The sequence below is a fragment of the Arachis duranensis genome, chromosome 10, assembly GCF_000817695.3.
Source record: "Arachis duranensis cultivar V14167 chromosome 10, aradu.V14167.gnm2.J7QH, whole genome shotgun sequence".
Classification (NCBI taxonomy): Eukaryota; Viridiplantae; Streptophyta; class Magnoliopsida; order Fabales; family Fabaceae; genus Arachis; species Arachis duranensis.
In genome coordinates, this window is record NC_029781.3 from 90,461,959 (window position 1) to 90,483,380 (window position 21,422).

Sequence of the window (21,422 nt, forward strand, 5' to 3'; positions counted from 1 at the left end):
GCTTTAAAAATTTACTAATTTTTCGGATCATATTACTTTAATTAATAAAATTACTAAAAAAATAATCAATTTCTTAAATTATATTATTATAATCCATGAAATTACTCTAAAAAATACTAATTTCACATGACATCTTAATATAATTAATAAAATTATTCTCGATATCATTTAACTATAATTAATAAAATTAACGTAATAAAATCACTAATTTTTGATACTTATTACTATAATTAATTAAGTTACTCAAAATATTATTAATTTTTTAGAACATTTTACTTTGAAAAAAATATATATATTTTATANNNTCTCTTGTTATAATTAATAAAATTATTTTACATATCATTTAACTATAGTTAATAAAATTAATGTAATAAAATTATTAATTTCTAATATATATAATTAATTAAATTACTCTAAATATTACTAATTTATAGTCTAGGTTGTAAGGTTTATAGGTTTATGAGGTCTTTATTAATGTAATATGAGATTTTTTATGTTATTTTCTTATATTTTTTTATGTACTTTTTGTACTCTTTATCTATACTCATTTTCATAGTATCTTACTGTAATTAATCATTTTTCATAACATATTACTATAATTGATAAAATTAATTTAACATAATTATTAATTTTTTATACATATTAATATGATTAATAAAATTACTTTAAAAATTTACTAATTTTTCAGATCATATTACTATAATTTATAAAATTACTAAAGAAAAACTAATTTTTTAAATTATATTACTATAATCCATAAATTTACTTTAAAAAACTACTAATTTCACATGACATTTTACTATAAATAATAAAATTATTTTTGATATTATTTAACTATAATTAATAAAATTAACTTATCAAAATCACTAATTTTCAATATATATTACTATAATTAATTAAGTTATTTTAAATATTACTAATTTTTAGAATATCTTACTTTAGAAGAAGATTGAACCGAATTATTTAACTCATAATAATTGATTTAGAATATAGAATTAATTTTTTTAGTGACTCGAATGTAGAATTAATTTAAAATATAAAATTTATTTATTATTTATTTTTTCTTTTCATAAAATATTTCATCCTTCTCAAAACTCCAATAAATAATGACCGTGTTAGTAAGGAGGGTCGTGCGCGTTGGCAGCAAAGATATTGGCTAAGAAGCTATCCTGCCCACACGCTGTGCTATCACCGGAGGTGAAGTCCCATCCTCTTTCACTTTGGCTTGATGCCCCACTCTCGCAATGATGTGCAAAATAATACAAAAAAATATCTTATTCAATAAAAATTTCATTAATTTTGAATTAATTTAAATATCTAATTTTTAATTTTTTGATATAATACCACAAAATATTTTAAATTTAACAACAGTAACTATCATAAAACTAATATTTATAAAGTTATTCCACTAATACAAAAACTATATAAAATATTAACTAGCCAATCATGTGAAATTAAATTCAGAAAGATCTTTATCGTTAGATTAAAAAATATACAATAATTTAATGATTTCTCATTAAAAATGCTCATCGATCAGTCAAATTACTTCTTAGCACTTCGATGCACAAACACCTTTGGCATACCGAATCCGTCCCCAAGTAAAACCTACAAGAACAGTTCCATTAGCGCGGAATCTACTAAATCTTTGTCGTCTTCTTCAGGATTAGTTTCGGCTCCCATTCTATTAATTCAAAATTCTAAATCCTGAAATTTTCCACGAGCAGAACTTCGTCTATTATTGATTATACCGATTTCGCTGTCCATCGCATCGTAATGTTAAAGGTACAAGGGACCGACAATGGAGCGTTTCTGAAACCCTAGAAATAAAGAATTCCAATCTTGCCAGCTGAAGAGAGTTCTCAAAGTGTTTTGGGGACCTACTTACTTGCGTCCATGGCAATCATTGGCGACGCTCTCCGACAGGCGTTCATGCCGAAGCACGAGTACGAGAGCCTCAGGGAAGAAGAAAAAGCATGGGGCAAGATTCAGAGACCTCTAGTGATTTCTGTTGTGGCCGTTATTATTATCGCAATCTTCGTTTGCACGGTTATTAGCTTGAGAATCCTGTTTCCCGGTAGCAGCGGCAAAAGACCGTTCTGCGTGGATCGTAAGCTTCAGACGTGGCAGATAGGTACAACAAAGAGTGATTCCGATTCGGATCTTCTTCCCAGCGCTTTCTATCTCACAGACCAGGAGATCGCTGATTATTACTGGATGGTTGTGTTCATTCCTTCTTTCATCGTTTTCGCGGTTTCGTCTTTGTATCTTGTTGCTGGTAAGAGATTCGTTCATGTTATGCATTTATGGGTAGGGTTTTTGTGCCTGATTATCATTTTTACGGAAAGAGACTGGGATTTAATCACATGTACAGTCGGTGAGTGTGATACTTCGATGGTGTGTTTTCTTGTTTCTTCTATATCCAGTAATGAAAGCCTTTTATAGTTGTAAATTGAGGGAATTTAAGGCGCACCAGCTAAATTGAGATGAAAATGCTTTTAGTTGAAGAAATTCAGGAGTTATGTGCTGGAATTCTTGTCCAAGCAAATGCTGAGAAGAACTGCACTTAGATTTTTTATTTTTCCTTTTAGAGAAATTTATATAATCCATAATTGCCACTGATTCTGAAGTCCATTTGGTGTTGATGAAGGAATAAACTACTTACAATAGTCACTGGGCATATATAGCATGGCAAATGAGCTATGTAGAAGTGCCCTTCGTCCTTTCCTTTAGAATATATTGCGTGCGTTGCTTTAGGGGGAATGAAGTATTTCATATTTAGGGTTGTTGAATGATCCTGCAAAGCATCCTGTTTTATATTGGGTCTGGGAAGGGCCACACACAAAGGGTATTTATGTAGACAACTCAACCGGTCAACCGTTTCTCCAAGGCTTCTCTTTTGGACGAAAGTAACTTTGAATTATAAGCATAAAAGTGCAAGCTAAGTTTGAATGCTGTGCAAGTCCAAGTTGTATATGTCAGTAGTTCATATGTCTGATATAAGTGATAACTGCAACCGGATCATCCTCTCTCGTTATAGTTGCATGTTTTCAAAATCACATGTTTGCAAACATTGATGTCATCAATAATGTGAATATCTCTATGGATATTCTTGATGTTTTGTTTAATATGATAATTATCTTGCAGGCATTGCCGTGGCATTTTCTGCTCCAACAAGGCATGGATGCTTGAAAGTGGTTGAAAATAATTATTGTGCTTCAAAACGGGGTTTGTTTTCTTCCATGTCCATAATTATTCCTCGTCCTTTTCGAATGCTCTGAAATTATTATAACATCACTATTCTTCATATCTTCTTACATGAGAGCATTTTATGCATTCAACTGTCATTTACGTTACGTTTGATCTGTTTGCAATGGATAACTTACAGGTGGTGTGCGATGCCTATCCATTTTGAATATTATTTTTGCTATCCTTTTCGGTCTTCTTGCCTTGTTTCTTGGTTCAAGTCTGTTGACATTAGTGAGCAATTGCTCTTCACCTCTGTTTTGGTGTTTTGAAATTTCATCATGGGGGCTGGTTATTCTATACAGCGGCACTGCCTTTTTCTTGAGGAGACGGGCAGCTGTAATTCTTGATGAGGGAAACTTTAGTAGTAGAAATCTCGGGCTGGAAATGCTTGAAGCTAATCCTCTGGAAATTATATCAGACGTGGAAAGACGCGTCAACGAAGGATTCAAAGCATGGATGGGTTCATCCCTTCTTTCCTCTGACGATGAAGATGAACCTGATAATTATGAAGAGGCACCTCATTTAACAGGCACTAACTCAAACAGGCAAAGACTCGGCAGCTGTTGATATCATCCTTTCTAACCTTGGGAAGTGTTGGATGGAAATAGAATTCAATTTCGGAGGAAAACAAAAGATGTTTGGACATGTACCATATCTGGAAAATGTTTGATTAAAGGGGTATGAATTTGGTGCTCCTTTGAACCATGATTTCATCTAGTTAGTTAGGGAATTTGTGTAGTTTAGTGTGTGAATGATTAAGCTTTTACTTGTATGTTGGCAAAGCTGTCTAGGCCCCATTTTTTTCCGCGGTTAGAATTATTTGCTCCATTATTGATTAATTATGTTGTTGTTGACCCAAAGATTTGCAAAGGTAGGATAGGATAATGCTTTTTTTTTAAATTTTTTTTTAGAAAAATACTATTCTTTTTTTTAATTTTTTTAGAAAAATATTATTTTAACAACCAAAATATAATCGACAATTAACAACTCATTGGTCCTTAAATGAATTTCAGTATCGGAGTGGATTAGTCCTTGGCTTGCCGAGTTGGAAAATATTGTGGAAAACCAAAAAATATTGTGGCGATTTAGTCAAATAATTGATCCGTGTATACTAAAACAAGGTTATTAAACTCGCCCGTCTAAGTAAATTTATGGATCTTACCTAGACTTCTACAGGTAAACTTGTACAAGTTTATTGTTACAAATTATTTTAAAATAAAAAAATAGAGTAAACTATCATTTCTACCCATAAAAGTTAAAAATAGTGACAAATTTACCCATAGAAAAAGGAAAATACCAAAGTACCCATCAGTAATGACTTCCGTGTGTCAAAACTACCTCATTGTTACTTTCGTGTGGTCATTTTTGGTTAATGTGTGCATTTCGTAATAGGTTGGAAATCTTTGTCTTGTATCTCATCACTTGTTTGGGCCTCCAGCTCAGTCCCACCATCATCCTCATAATGAGTATTACTTAATGTTGTCTCACTCATCTTTAACCGTTTCTTTGCTCTATTTTTCTTCTTTGGAGTTGGGGTCCTCCTAACACAGGATTTGGGTCTGTGCTTAATTTGAGTCCTACTAATATTTAAAATCTCAACTTCTGGTTTAGGAGCTTGATTTCCTTCAACCAAATCAGAAAAGTTTACGGAATGCTTAGTGAACAACTCAACTCTCCTTCCATTAACAATGGCTGCTTCATACATGGTCACAACATCCATGTCAAATCTCAGCAACTTTAACCCACCATCCAACTCCTTTTCTAAGTTGCAGTGAGTAAAATTCACTTACATTAGTGTACCCTGTATCGTTTAGTAAGTCAATTATGAAGAACCTATTTAGAGGATACACATTCATCTCTCAATCTCTGTTTTTTCACCACCAACACATGCCAACTTCTCATCATCATCCTTTTCAAACTTTTCTCTGTGACTAATTACCAACATTATGTGGAGGTAGCCATCTTTACAAAGACATACACAGACAACACATCATTCATGATACAACCACACTACTTATGAAATGCAATCAAAACATTGGATGTCTAGCCAAAGTAGAAGAACAAAACCAGATCAGTCCTAAATAACAAGTAATCACATACCATCTTCATACTAGGTTAACCCAAAAAAAATTGAACCAATACAAACAAACCCTAATTAAAATTCCAAATCGATAACCATGCATCCACAACTGAGAAATTGACATCAAAGGGATGACAGATTACTGAGAAACTTTACTTACCTATGAATGGCACCATGCACTTCTAAGAGGTAAGACGTTCCACACCATCAAGCACTCTCTCTTCTATACGATGGTTATCGTCTGCAGCTAACCTACGCAAAAATGGTAGAAAACAACTAAGGGATATAATGTTTGAGTGAAGAAGAAGAAGAACAGTTTGGCTCTACTAGGGCTCTGACCTCTGCTTTATGAAACGCTTGAATATGAGTAGTCTTTCTAACTCCTAATTTCTAATTACCATTTTTTAATAAATTTCTAACTACCATTTATATTTAGTACAAAATAAATTACAATTTCCACGTATGAAGACCCCCCTAGGCTACGTAATGTCGTAATGTGCCACGTAAGAAGGGTTACTAACGGAGTTAACGCTAGAGTAACGATGGAATAGTTTCGACACACGAAAGTCATCATTGATGGATATATTTGGTATTTTTCTTTTTTTATGGGTAGATTTATCATCGTGTTCAACTTTCAAGTATAAAAATAGTAATTTACTCAAAAAATATATTATACAGAAGATAAAAAGTCATTCAAATTCAAGCATTTAAATTTAACAAAACTTAAATCAACACATAATCTAATGAGAAACATTATGAATTGAAGATCTGTCCCTCAACCAACATTCTCAGAGTTCTTAAAAAATGTCTAACCAATTCAAAATCATTCAAATAGCCATATATAATTAAAATTTAAAATCATTAACTAACTAATAACATACATAAACTAACAAATAAGAACTATGGACCATAATATTGGAAAAAAACTAAGATTCAATTGTTCAGATAAGAATCTGTCTAACAGCGGAGGCACCAAAGTAATTTTTTCACAACCTGTGCTATTAAATAGACAACACCAAATATACTCCAAATAGCAAATTCAATGATAGATATTAATTAATCAAACACCAAAATTTTTATCATGAAAAAACACCCCAAAGAGGGACAAAAAATATACGGAATCTAGTCCAGTAAAATCTTCCATTATCAAAATAATGGGTACACTATCAGTCTTCCTAATAGCACTAGGGCATCTCAACAATCAATAACATATATCATCAAAATTGATAGAATCAACATAAATCCTCCACAAAGTGGATATCTCAGATCAGACAAAAGAAAAGATAATACAACTAGCAAGTTATATTCTAATGTTTATCTTTATCTCTACACCAAGAACAACATACTAAAATTTCATAAGAAATTGAGCAAATTTACTAGTTCAATGAGATCAAAATAACATTGCTCTTTTTTCCTTTTTTCTTCTCCTCTTCGACGCTGATCTCCTCCCTCCCTCTTTGTATTTCTTTTGTTCTCTTTTTTTATGTTGAAGAAGACTCTGTCTCTCTCTCCCTCCCTCTCATATGGCTACAACCACTTCTTTTTTTTCTTTTTTATTTAAACTGGGGCCACTTGAGTTGGAAACCCACCAACAAATTACTCTCTTACCAATTCAAGTGGGGATAGATTGCTCCACCAAACTCACCTTTTCTTTGCAATAATCAAACTTTATTGCAGGTAAATTCTTAATCATCATATCTAAACCATTATCATCAGTATGGATGTGCTCAAGTGAATATGACTTAATCTCAAGCGTTTAACATATCCAATGATACCTTACCTCTATTTTGCTTCGATCTGGAATGAAACGCTGAATTCTTACTGAGATGGATAGTACTTTGGTTGTCACAAAATAACACAAACTTCTCTTGATTGATTCCTAACTCTTGTAAAAATTTCTTCATCCATAAGAGTTCCTTAAAAGCTTCAACAACAGTAATGTATTCTGCCTCTATAATAGACAAAGGAACATGTTTCTGAAGTTGAAATTGCCACGACACAGCTTCCATTGCAAAATTCATCATATAACCAGAAGTAGACTTTCTTGAATCAAGATTCCTATCCATATCTGCATCTATGTAACCATCCAACACAGGTTAGCCACTCCTAAAGCATAAACAAACTCTAAAAGTACCACTAAGGTATCTGAGAATTCACTTTACTCTTTGCTAGGGTTTCTTGCCAGGATTATAGAGAAATTGACTAACAACTCCAATAGCATGAGCAATATCTGACCTGGTGCAAACCATAGCATACATCAAACTATCAACTACACATACATATGGAATCTTCATTTCTTCTTTTTCTTTCTCAATTGTAGGACATTGCCGCGAACTTAGCTTGAAATGACTAGCAAGTGGAGTACTAACGAATTTGGAATTACTCATGCTAAACCTCTCTAAAACCTTCTTAATGTATTTTTACTGCAACAACCATAATTTTCCATTCTTCCTATCACGAGTGATACTTATGTCAAGGATTTTTTTTACAGGACCCAAATTCTTCATAGCAAAATATTTGTTCAAGTCTTTTTTAAGAATTTTAATATTCTTATTGTCATGACCAACAATCAACATGTCATCAACATAAAGTAAGAGAATTATAAAGTCACCATCAGAAAATTTCTTGACATACACACAATGATCAGAAGTTTTACTATACCCATGACCTTCTATGAAGGAATCAAACTTTGTGTATCACTGCCTTGGCGCTTGCTTCAACCCATATAAGCTCTTCTTCAACTTACATACACGATGCTACTTTTTTTAACCTCAAAACCCTCTGGTTGCTCCATATAAATCTATTTATCTATGTCACATCAAGCTACTTAACCTCTAAATTCAAGCTAGCCACTAATCCAAATACAACTTGAATAGAGGACATCTTCACAACTGGAGAGAAAATCTCTTTAAAATCAATACATTTCTTTTGTTCAAAGCCTTTCACAACCAACCATGCTTTGTACCTTGGCCGTGAAGCATTTTCATCTACTTTCAATTTGAACATCCATTTATTTTTGAATGCTTTCTTACCATTTGGCAATTTCACCAATTCAAACATATGATTCTGGTGGTTCAAGTGGAACTCCAACATTTGGTGAAACTTTTGCAACTGGCATCTCAAGTTCAGGTGTAGGTTCATCATGCAAATCATCACCATCATTATCAACTTGTGAATCTTCACCATTAACAGGAGGTCTAGTAGAAGGACTAGGTTCATCATCAGCAGAATGTCTAACCGTTGTTGTTGGCTTATCTATCTTCTCAAGGTCTTCAATAGTTTAGTCTTAAAAAAAAAGTCACATATTGGCTTCTAATTATTTTCTTGTTATCCCATAATCTGTAACCAAAGTCTTCATGACCATAACCCATGAAGTTACGCTACTTTGACTTTCCATCAAGTTTGGACCTTCCATCTCTTGGAATGTGAACAAAAGCTAGCTGAACACTCGCAAGTGAAACTGAAGGAGAAATATTGATCAAATCTATTGCAGTCTTCATCGCTTTACCCTAAAATGATTTAGGCAACTTTGTGTGAGAAAATATATACCTGACTCTATCATTGATAATGCAATTTATTCTCTCTACAACTCCGTTATATTGAGGAGTCTTAGGAACTGTCTTCTCAAACTTGATCCCATATCCTTTGTAATACTCTTCAAACGGACCCCTATATTCACCATCATTATCTACTCAAACACATTTTAATTTTCTTCTTGTTTCTCTTTTAACAATTGCATGAAAGTACTTGAAGATATCAAGCACCTGGTCTTCAGATTTTTAAATAAAAGTCCACACTTTCAAAAAATAATCATCAATAAAAGTAACAAAATATGATGCACTGCCTAGTGCCTTAGCATCCATAACTCAAACATCAATGTGAACTAAATCTAGAACATGTGATCTCCTATTAGGTCTAGAATTATGAAATGATACTCTAACATGCTTTCCAACAAAGCAATGAGTACAAGTATTTAAAATTGTATCTTACAATGGAAGTGAGTGCTTCTTGGCTAAGACACTAAGTCCTTTCTCACTCAAGTGACCAAGATGCATATGCCAAAAATCAGAAGAGGAATCATTAGGTATGTTCACCTTTTCTTTGCAAAACTTTGCTTGTAAACTGGTAGAGTAGTGAGACTGATGGTAATCAGTGGCTAAGAGAAGGAGGGTTGAATCTTGGTCTTCCTTTTCTACTTTGGATGTATCTTTACTTTCTGATGTGGAATACAGGAGAAATTTTGATTTTGTCTTCTGATACGAGAGGAGCTAGAACACTATGGTTTTTAGAACAAATATAGTGATACGTTGTTGAGTTAATAAACCAGGAGACACTTTTATTTTTGTGTTATAAGTTGCAGAACCAGAAATAGAGAGGAGATTAGAAGGTGACACACAGATGTATCCTGATTTGGCTACTCAGTGCAATGTAGCCTACATCCAGTCTCCATCACAACAATGATGGAATTTTCACTATCTTTTCAACAGTTTACATTCACCAATTCTCCTTAGGATTTACCCCAATCTTATCTGGGACAAGTCCAGATTCTAACCCAACCTGAATTTGACTAGGACTCATCCTAACTTTCAACAGCAAAGTGCTAACCCAACTTGCAAGGGAATCCACTCAGGATCATGACACAAAACAGAATACTAACAAAGGATTTTTGAAATAATTTAGCATTTTTCTCCAAGTTTAACTTTCTGCTTTTTACCACTCATTGGTTTTTTTGTACAAACCTCACCATGTTTGCCTTTTTTCCCAATGATACTCAGACAAACTAAACTGAAAAAAAGAATTATTAAATAAAAACCATGAAGGAGAAGAACATGAATAAATCAGGGAGCTATGAGAACTAAAACAAGTGCTCTTTCTCTCTTACTCAATCCTTGGCCATTCACCCTTGTTATAGAGGAGTGAAGCTTCCAAGGTTTGAACCAAGTTCAACACTTAGGTTGTCTTCTTCTCTAACATCAGAACCAGCAACGGTGTAGTCAGAGGAGAGAGAGAAGGCTGAGATATTGACATGCATCTAAACCATTCTCTTTCATCTTTTTTCTTCAAGCTCCTTGAATCTGGACCATGTATCTTTCCGTTGGCCCCAAGTTTGATTTTTTATCGTTGATGAGCCACTGAGCACTTTTGACTTCACTCTCTTCATAGTTGCTTGAATGGTGCTTGTAACTCAAAGAATTTCTTCACAGTGTCTCGTTGAAAGCACAAATGAAAAAAAATCACCTTTTTGTGATCTTCAGTTGCGTTGAGATCTTCCCTTTGTTGTAGTCCTTTTACTTTCCTTTCTTGCTTGAAAATGGAAGCTATCTTTTTGTTCTTCTTTTTGTCCTAGTTTTGGATCTTTCCTCTTTCTTCTTTCTTGGTTTAGAGATTAATGTGATAAGGAAGAAAAAGGGAAGAGAAAGAAGAAAAAGTTTGTGTTCGGTGGAAGTAAAGAAAGATTCAAATGCACTTTAATTTGTTTATTCGATTGGTGACTAGGTTGAAGAGAGATGGGTTTGTATGTGTTCACCGAAATGGACTTGGATCTTTATTTGGGCCAACTTTCTTTCTTTTCTTTCACATGGTTTCAACAACTTATTGAATCAAATATTGTTTATGCTGAACTTGATGTTGGGCCAGTGTGCGTATGGGCTTGGGTACAAGCTTAATGGGCTTGTTTCAATTCAATTTCTGCACACTAAACAAAATACATCACAAAACTAATTTGATAATAATCCAAATAATGTTTGGTCATCACTTTTATCATGTTCTAGTTTTCCAAACTCAACAGAGACTATTGTCTTCTTTAGCAACAATGAGAGTTCCTTTGGTAATGATGCATTTTTCACTACAAAAAGAAGTGCAATACCCCTCTTGATCCAATACATTCACTGAAATCAGATTAAATTGCATATCTAGCACATGTCTAACATTCTTCAACTGTAACTTGCATTCCATGTTAGTTTCAAGTCACACATCACCCATGCCAATGATGTCACACACCCCCTTTATCTCCCAATTTGATCTTGCAAAATTTTTAACAGTATAAGAAGTGAAAAATTCACGCCTCAGAGTGACATGATATGAGCATCAGAGTCCATAATTCAAGTAGAATCATCATAGACAAGATTAACATAGTTTTCATCATACGTGATAAGAGCATCTTCATAAATAATAGCAGCAGTTTTTTTATCACTATCTTTACCTCTGTCTTTATTTTTTTCCTTGATTATTCTCTTTTCAAGAATCTACAATACCTCTTGATATGTCCTGCGTTGCCATAATGGTGACAAATGAACTCCCTTCTTGACTTGTACTTTCCTCTTGACTGGCTTCGACTCTCTGACCTGTCAGAACTATGAGGTTTTTTACTTTGACTTTTCCTTTGTGACTCTGAAACAAGTGCTTCTGACTAAGAGGAGACATTAATCAAATCTTGTTCTCTTCTTCTGGCTTCTTCATTCAACATGGTCTCTTTAACCATTACTAATGTCGACTTTTCTTTTGGAGCTGAATTAGTCAGTATCACGATCAAAACTTCCCAACTATCAAACAAAGAAGTCAGCAATAACAAGATTTGCAACTTATCATTTAAAGTGATATCATTATTTTTCAGTTAGTTTATAGTCTCCTAAAATATGCTCAAGTGTTCAGGCATGAATTTACCTTCAATATATTTCATATTGACTAGCTTCCAAATCAAGAATGCTTCTTGCACATTATTTCTCTCATATAACTCCTTCAATTTCTGTCACATCTTATTGACATTAGTTTTGGTGTCAACATATGGATACACACAAAGATCAATCCATTGTCTAATCAAAGCAATTGCCTTTCGATTCAACTTCTTCCATTCAATGTTGAATTTATTACTTTTGGATTTATCTCCATCCACAGGATCATACAAGTCCTTGCTGTACAACATATCTTCTATGAGGGTCTTCCAAATTAAGTAATTTTTGGAATTCAATTTGATCATATTTGGCTCCTGAATATTTTCCTCCATTTAATCAGCACAGAGATCAACAACTAAAGTTTTGGATACCACTTTGTTGGAAAAAATCAAGGTTCAGATAAGAACCTATGTAGGGATGGCAAAAACCCCCTGCGGGGCAGGTATCCACGAGGATTTACCCGATGGGGAGCAGGTTTGGGGGACATTTTTTCCCTGTGGAGAGCGGGTACGGGTATCCGTATAATAAACGAGGCGGGAATATGGTAAGATATCCCTGCCTCGTGAGTATCCATTTATTACCCCTGATTGTAAAATTACAAAAATAACCTCATATATATAAGTTTGTTGAAACCCGACTCCCTCAAACCACAATCTCTTCGCCTCTCTCTCACTCACTTCACGCTCTCACATGAGCCTCTCTTTCACAGTCATCTCACTCGATCTCTCCAAAACCTCGCCACCTTCTCCTTCTTCCTTTTGACTACATCGCCGGTGTCCTCAGTCTCAGTCTCTCACCTTCCTCTGTCGCTGCCGCCGCTCACTCTTCCTCTGACTACTTTGCTCACTGCTTGCTGCTAGCTTCACTGCCGCCTCCACCTCTGCTTCGCAACGAAGCCTTAGATCTGTGATGTTGATGATAACCTTCCTCCAGTAACGCCTCTGCTCTATAATGCTGATGACGTCTCTCTCACCACGACTTTGCGTTGCCTCTGTTCAGCAAAGACGATAACGATTGTGCTCCTTCTTCGTGGCCGGCCACCTTGCAATAAGTTAGATGTTTCTGTTAATTGATTAAATTGGTTTTAACATATGTTTTTATTTTTAATTGATGAAATTGCTATGAAATTGAGACATTGGAGTTAGGGTTTAAATTATGTTAATGTGAACTGGATTTAAATTTGGGGTTTTGATTCTGTTAATGTAAAATTGGGATTATGTTTAGGATTTAGATTTTGTTGATTGATAAATTTGGATTAAAATTAAATTCTATTGCTATAAAATTGGAATTAAGATTTAGATTCTTAGTTTTTCACTATAAAATTGGATCATAATACTGAGACTTTTGTGAAATTGTTGTTGTTTACTGGATTTTTTTCTTTTAATTTTTTTTCTTATTTGTTTCCTCAATTCCTCCCTATGCAATTAAATAGGCAACACCAAAGATACTCTAACCAGCAAATCCAATGGTGGAAATTAAATAATAAAGTACCAGAATTTTTATCATAGAAAACTTCCAAAAAGGGACAAAAAATCTACGAGACTTAGTCCAATAAAATCTTCCACTATCAAAATGATGAGTACACAATTAGTCTTCCTAGTAGTACTAGGGCATCTCAATAATCAATAAAATACATCATCAAAACTGATGGAATCAACATAAACTCTCTATAAAGTGGGCATCTCAAATTAGATAAAAGAAAATACAATATAGCTAACAAGTTATATCCTAATGTTCTTCTTTACACTAGAAATAATATACTAAAATTTCATAAGAAATAGAGCAAGTTTATCAATTCAATTCAAAATGGCATTGCTCTTTTCTCCCTTTTTCTTCTCCTCTTCGACGCTGCTCTTACTCTCTCCTTATCTGTATTTCTTTTTTTTCTCTTTTGTTATGTTGAAGAACTCTCTCTCTCATGTGACTACTGCCACTTTTTTTCTTTTTTTTTATTTAAACTGTGGGTCCCACTTGAGTTGGGGACCTAACAACATATAATTTATACAAATTACAAATAATAATTTATAACACTATAAACCTGTAAATCGAAATAGGCATAGGCTAATAGAAATAATTTGTTTTAAAAAAAATTACATGAAGCACGAGCGTGGCTGCATGACAACGACCAATAGCATAGGTTTGGATTTTTCACACTAAAAATAGGATTGGTGTTGCAAGTATAGTACAAACCCAATAATTGATCATCAATCAAATGTCAATCCAAATATGTCACTATTCAAAACCAATTCAATTCTGGGAGTGTTTAGTTTCCGGGTCGTCTCCCAAGGACACTTGAGATCAATGAGTGTACAATTCCGGTTGTGAAGCTCAAGGGGTTTTCAATAAAGAGATGAACATATAAAGAAACAAAAAAATATTCAAAATTGTAATAAATGAACTAATAAAGGAATTAAAGAACTAACTATGCAATATAGACAAGTAAGGTATAAAAAGGATTAATATGAAAGTGTGTGAAAGATTTAAAGCATAAATGGGATCTTGGCTTGGAATGAGCTAAGGGTCCTTTCTTGTTGGAACCACAACTATGCCAATTAGAATGGATTAATCTCACTTGGTTAACCCTTATATCGGAGAGTAACTTAAATGAGCATAAGTGTTCTTAACCCATATTAGCGTTAGGGGGAACAAGGACAATTAACAATCCAAAAATTGACACTAAATATTGGATATTTCAACTCTAGGAACCCAATTACTCATTTTTCTCAAACCAAGAGGTAGAAAATTAGCCCATAATCATAATTGATATTTTGTCAAACACTTGGTGGGCAAAAACACTAAACATGGAAAAAATGAGAAAATACTTGAAACTAAAAGTAATAAATGATCTCAATCAACAATAATAACTCAAGCAAGTCTGTAACGATCATCAATCATCAAATTCATCAACAAGAAATTGAAATTACAAAGAGTAAACAAAATTGAACTATGACTTGAATTATAAGAAAGAGTAGTAACAAAGAGGTACTTACAATGGAAGCTAGCAAAATCCAAGATCAAAAATAAAAATGGCACTTGAATATAAAACCCTAGTATAAACCCTAATAGAGATGATGAAAAATTTAGAGAAAAATTACTTTAAAGCCTCCTACTACTACTCTAAAACTACCCTAATGTTATGCTATGCTATGGTCTTCATTTTCCCCTTCAATATGAGCTATTTGCTTCAGAAATGGGCCTCCAACCCACCAAAATCGTGAATCACGTGCAGTTTTAATGAAGACATGTGCGGGCACCTATGCGTACGCACAGACATGTGCGCACGCACACTCTGCCAAAAACTCTATCTGTGTATACGCACGAGTGGCTGTGCGCACGCACACTAAGTGATGCTTTGAATGTTCGCACAGCGCGTACAATGCAGCTCACGCGCACGCGTCGCTCTGCTCTGATGCCTGTGCGTACGCATGCAGGTCTGTGCGTACGCACACATCGCTGTACTCTTCTCCTTTGATTCTTCATGCTTCCTCCTCTTTGCATGCTCCTCTTCCATTCTCTCCAAGTCATTCCTACCTTATACATTTGAAATCACTCACAAACAACATCAAGACATCGAATGGAAGGCAAATAGAATAAAATAGGCTAAATTAGGCACAAAAGAGCATGTTTTCATAATCAAGCACAAATTAGAAGGAAAGTTCAAAAGCATGCTATTTAAGAGAATAAGTGCAAGTTTATATGATGAAATCCATTCAATTTCAACCAAAAATCATCATCAAATATAGATTCATCACTGCACTACTGATGTAGAAGCAAAAACAGCAAAAAAGGGTGAATACAAGAAAGTCGACTTTCACTAAGAAGCAGGAGGCGTGGTAGCAAACAGTTGTACACAATGAGTGTGGACAAAGAAGACGAGTACGAAAAAATAGAGTGAAGTTGGGAATAGTAGCACAGTGATAAATAGTTGTAGAAGCGTGCTATGGATAAAGAAGAGTGACAAGTGAGAATGAGAGAGTGGATGTGGGAATAACGAGACGGTGACGAATAGTTGTAAAAACATACGGCTGCGACGGCCAGAGAAAAGTGACAAAGGATGGAAGAAAGAATAGAACTGACTTAATGTAACCTTAAGTAATGATTTGTTTCTTTTTTTTTTTAAAGGAACAAAATAATATCGTTTTGAAACAATTTAGGGCAAAATTCAAACTTGTGAACTCGTGGTTAGATTTGCGAAGTTGTCCAGGTCTACCTAAAAATGAATTTGAGTCTAAATCAACTCAATTCTATCACCTAAAAATATAAATTCGTACAAATTTACAAGTTATCTCGCGAATTTGACAACAATAACTACAAATTTAAAATTAAACTAGTTATTGGTATACACAAAATATATATTAAAATAGATTTTTTTTACTTAAATAAATTAAAGAAGATAGAGTCAAATTTACATGAATTTCTCTAGATAAATTTTCAACACACAATTCCCGCTTCTTATATTTATAATGTTAATTCATTAATCATGGTAGTCATGGAATTTCTTTTAAAAAATAAACATAATTATTATAGGATAATGAGTTTCTATTTATACACATTGTCTTGAAATAATTTATATAAACATAAAAAAAATTCATGCTTTAAAAATTTATTTAAGGAATTCATGTAAATTTGACTCATTTTAAATTTATTTAAATAAAAAACCTTTTTTTATTTACTCAAATTGTCCTTTTATAATAATTTATTTGATTTTGCTGAAGAAAAAATTTAAATAAATATTAAAATTTTGAATCTTAAATTTTAAATTTTAAAATTTGAATTATTAATATAAAATATAATAGATAAAATTTTTGTTTAATTAACAAGTAATGCACTTTACTTTTTATAAAACGATAAAGGATTTCTATTTGAAAATGGATAAAGTTAAAGTAAAAACAAATAAAACTTATTGGATGAAGTGTCCTCTTTGGATTGGATTTTGGTTTATAGGTAAAATGAGTGTTGGCAATCTTAAATTTTCTTTTTTAAAAATTTTGATTTTGACTTGAAAAAAATTGCAAAATAAAAATTATATTAAATATTAAAATTACATTAAATTATACTAAACGTTAAAATATTTAAAAAAAATTTGAATAAAAAAAGCATATTTTACTTTATAATATTTCATATTTAAGGTTAGTTTGATAAAACAATAACATTTGTGATATATAAAATGTTTTCTTAAGTTTAATTTATTTTTTTAAAATTGAATAAAAGTTTATAATTTATCAAAATTTACACTAAATAAAATGTAAATAGAGTGTATTTCAATGTAACTCTTTTATTATTTTATTTTATCTTATCTTATAGGAGAAAATAAAGTGAGAAAAAGAAGAAAGCCCAAACTCACTATAGTACATAGGTGTGGTAAGCCCTATATCAAAGCCCAACGCGTAGTTGTCTTCCTTTGGTTACTCAGTCTCTCACCACACTACCAACTTAAACCCTAATATCCCTCCCTTTCTCCACTCCTCCATCGACCCACCACCATGGCAGCCATCGACTACGAAGACGCACGCGGCGGCTCCTACGACGACCGCCGCCAAACACCACCACAGCAGGACCTCGGCTACGACCCAAACTTCGTCCCCGACTCCGTCAAATCCTTCGTGGTCCACCTCTACCGTCACATCCGCGAGAAGAATGTCTACGAGATACACCAGATGTATGAGACCTCCTTCCACACTCTCTCCGACCGTCTCTTCAAGGACTCGCCCTGGCCCTCCGTCGATGCCGTCGCTCACTACGTCGACAACGACCACGTCTTCTGCCTCCTCTACCGTGAGATGTGGTTCCGCCACCTGTACGCTCGCTTAACCCCTACGCTCCGCCAGAGGATCGATTCGTGGGACAATTACTGCAGCTTGTTCCAGGTGGTGCTTCATGGTGTTGTCAACATGCAGCTTCCGAATCAGTGGCTATGGGATATGGTTGATGAGTTCGTTTACCAGTTCCAGAGCTTCTGCCAGTACCGCGCCAAGATGAAGAACAAGACAGAGCAGGAGATCGCTCTCTTGCGCCAGTTCGATCAGGTGAATACTTAAATTACTTTTGTTTTGGATATTAATTTCGTCCATTAGTGGTTGACATAGGCTTCAATTAGAACTATGGAGTATAGATCAATTTGTTTGTTGATTTAGGGTTCTTTTATTCTTTCAACTATTAGAATGTTGTAAAGATAATCTTTATAATACTTGTTTGCTGTGTTTTGTAAGGACTGAGTTTAATTTTGTTGTACTATTGTTGAAAAATGGATTTCACCAGGTTGGCAACTTTGCCGAGGGTATCGATACCATATTGGTTTCCTCCTTTCCCTGTTGCCTATAGTAGACCAAGCTGAATGATAGTTAATGGTTGTGCCGATTTTTTAGTCAGTGCACTTGTCTATTGATGCTAACATTGTGCAATATTAAAATCAAATCATATGTTTTTGTTTTAAAACTCTTAATATAGTAGGTGGTTGAGTCCAACACTTTTTCCCACGTGGCAATATATAATCGAATGTCTACGTGAAGCTTTTTTTTATATTGACGATGTAATAAAGTTAAATCCTGGTTTCTATTTACTACTAAGTGGGTTAATGCTGAATGTTTGTGGACTTATTGACTTGTAGGCTTGGAATGTTTATGGGGTTCTTAACTTCTTGCAAGCGCTTGTGGAGAAGTCCATGATTATTCAGATACTTGAGCAGGAGAAGGAGGGGCTGGAGCAGTTCACTGCTACTGATGGTTATGACTACAATGGAGGAAGTAACGTGTTGAAGGTGTTGGGGTATTTCAGCATGGTTGGGTTGCTGCGTGTGCATTGTCTTCTCGGTGATTATCATACGGGGCTCAAGTGCTTGCAACCTATTGACATTAGTCAACAGGGTGTTTACACAAGCGTGATTGGAAGCCACATCACAACCATATATCACTATGGTTTTGCTAATCTCATGCTCCGCAGGTGTGATGATTGGTTGATTTTGTTTCAATATTGAACAAGTGTTTGATTTTATTGATACATTTGTTGTTTATTGTTGGTGATAGGCTTGTAGCTGAGTTCACTTTCTAATTGCCTTTTATATTAAGAATAATATCTATAAAAAATTTTAATAGAGAACACAAAAGATTGTTAGTTCATTGAATCCATTGGAAGATACAAAACTTTGTACTTCTATTTTTTGTTTATATTATTAATTATTAATACCATATGACCTAGCTTGCTGCCTTCTCTACAGATACGTGGAAGCAATTCGTGAATTTAACAAGATTCTCTTGTATATCTTTAAGACAAAGCAATACCATCAGAAATCACCACAGTATGAGCAGATATTGAAGAAAAATGAACAGATGTATGCCTTGCTGGCTATTTGCCTTTCACTCTGCCCACAAAACAGGCTTGTTGATGAAACTGTGAACTCTCAATTGCGAGAGAAGTATGGTGAAAAGATGATTAGAATGCAAAGATATGATGATGAGGCATTTGCTATATATGACGAGCTCTTCTCCTATGCATGTCCCAAATTCATCACTCCTTCAGCACCTAGTTTTGAGGAGCCTCTTGTAAATTATAACCAGGTATTCCTTGGATCCTATCTGAATCATCAAAATAACATTTTGATTAGCCCAACAGATGAACAGAACTTCAAATTCTAGTTGGGCCCAACTATGTTCACATTTGAACATCATTTTTCATCCTGTCTGCAATCTTGAAGGCTTGAATTTAATCTGGTTAAATACCTTAAACTTGTATAATCCAGTGATCTTCTAAAATAATGAGAATAATCTATTGAAAGATAGTCAGTGGGGCATCCTGTGAACCTTGTTAAAGTGAAACTTTGGGTTTTTGTTCTCATAATATTTTATCAACTGATTGCAATAGTAATGTTTGTTTTTGCTTTTTTGTTGCCAAGTGTTTATTCACTTGTTTAAGCATTCCTTGGTACATGTTCATTTATTTCTTTGAGCCCTCCGTGCCTCTGACTTGTGTTGGTAGTCTCTTGGCTTCCCTCCCTTCACCCTTTCTTATATCATTAATTATTAAATGTCTTTTTGTTCTGTCAGGATGCCTATAGGCTACAATTGAAACTGTTCCTTTATGAAGCCAAGCAACAACAGTTGCTATCAGGTGTCCGTACCTTCTTGAAGGTGTACTCAACGATCTCACTTGCAAAACTTGCAAGTTACATGGAAGTTGATGAACCCACCTTAAGGTTGCAAGATATCCAACTATTTGTGTTCCATTGAATTAAATTTTGCATATAAAATATAACTTTTGGAAAGTTTATTCATGTACTTCCTTTTTTATGGTCTGGTAGGACTATCTTGATGACATACAAGCACAAGACACATTCAGTGGATAGTGATGGAAAAGTCATATCGAATGCTGATGTGGATTTCTACATAGATGATGTAAGCATCCTCACTATGCAGCAGCTTCTTCATAATATGAATATAAGCATTTTCTTGGGCAAAAAATCCTTATTAGAAACTGTTACTGAACCATCGAAGAACTGGTCAATAATGGGCTGTTGTTGGTCTTTTAGCTTGTTTCTTCCTTTCTTGATTTGTTTTGCTTTATCATATTTTAAGAATAACAGAACTCAGTGATGGTGAATGGAATCCATGTTAATGCAATAGACATTGGACGGCAGTTTAGATTAAATTTCCGTGTGTTTAACAGAGACTTCGGTTTTCATCTTTTTAAAATTGAAATGTATGACAATTTCTATGTTAAATGGTTTGCTGCAGCTTTTGAATTACTATGTTGCTTGTTGCAGGACATGATTCGTGTTATGGAGTCTAAGCCTGCCAAGCGATATGGGGATTACTTTTTGCGGCAGATTGCCAAGGTATGTTTATGTTCTGCATTGGTGATGCAAATTTTCTAGTGTGCTGAGCTTAAGATGATATTTCATCATTTCATGACATTGTTGGATTGTGTGTTTCTTTGCAGCTTGAAGGGGTAATCAATGAGATGGACAGTGTAAAACTGGAGTGAGTTGTTGCTATCAGTCGCTCTGCTGAATGGACTTGTTCATGACATGTTGCGTATTGTCGAGCACAATTTTTCGGTAGGAGTAATTGTGTTGTTTTTTGAGGTATTAGATGTAGTTAGTTTTCAACATGCAATACTCATTGTTCCCCTTCTCAACTTGATTTTATTTAAAGAAAGAATTTACCCACTTACCCCGTCTCAAGAAGGGCATAAAGTTCATAATTTTTTCGATTTGTTTGGTTATTGTTGTATTTATTTGTCATTGATCCTTTTGTCATGTGTTCCTCCCCGCAAAGTTATTTGTATGGAATACTGCACAAATGGCGAGAGCAACTTGATCTCTAGTCTGTCTCTTCCCCCTTAATCCGTTTTTTATCAAATGCTGCTCTGTTAAAGCCAAATCCAATTCCGTTGTGCCTTATAAAAGGACAATCTAACTATCATTTCAGAAA

General features: G+C 34.1%; 2 protein-coding genes across 2 annotated transcripts; both read left to right on the forward strand.

Annotated features, from left to right (window-relative positions):
* Nucleotides 1–1,556: 1,556 nt before the first annotated feature.
* On the forward strand, nt 1,557–4,106 carry LOC107470785 (uncharacterized). The gene is made up of 3 exons (XM_016090206.3): nt 1,557–2,275; nt 3,145–3,225; nt 3,386–4,106. Exons 1-3 carry the CDS (start codon nt 1,894–1,896, stop codon nt 3,811–3,813), a joined length of 891 nt encoding a protein of 296 aa, XP_015945692.1. The 5' UTR covers nt 1,557–1,893; the 3' UTR covers nt 3,814–4,106.
* Nucleotides 4,107–17,390: 13,284 nt separating this feature from the next.
* Nucleotides 17,391–21,371, forward strand: LOC107470769 (uncharacterized). Its single transcript, XM_016090190.3, has 7 exons — nt 17,391–18,023; nt 18,605–18,936; nt 19,211–19,550; nt 20,037–20,185; nt 20,291–20,384; nt 20,753–20,824; nt 20,929–21,371. Exons 1-7 carry the CDS (start codon nt 17,481–17,483, stop codon nt 20,971–20,973), a joined length of 1,575 nt encoding a protein of 524 aa, XP_015945676.1. The 5' UTR covers nt 17,391–17,480; the 3' UTR covers nt 20,974–21,371.
* The last annotated feature ends 51 nt before the right edge of the window (nt 21,372–21,422 follow it).

Coding starts and splice junctions, on each gene's coding strand:
- LOC107470785 (XM_016090206.3), top strand. CDS start 1,894: ATGGCAATCATTGGCGACGCTCTCCGACAGGCGTTCATGCCGAAGCAC. Junction 2,276..3,144: donor GTCTTTGTATCTTGTTGCTG/GTAAGAGATTCG, acceptor ATTATCTTGCAG/GCATTGCCGTGGCATTTTCT. Junction 3,226..3,385: donor TTATTGTGCTTCAAAACGGG/GTTTGTTTTCTT, acceptor GATAACTTACAG/GTGGTGTGCGATGCCTATCC.
- LOC107470769 (XM_016090190.3), top strand. CDS start 17,481: ATGGCAGCCATCGACTACGAAGACGCACGCGGCGGCTCCTACGACGAC. Junction 18,937..19,210: donor GCTAATCTCATGCTCCGCAG/GTGTGATGATTG, acceptor CCTTCTCTACAG/ATACGTGGAAGCAATTCGTG. Junction 20,186..20,290: donor GTTGATGAACCCACCTTAAG/GTTGCAAGATAT, acceptor ATGGTCTGGTAG/GACTATCTTGATGACATACA.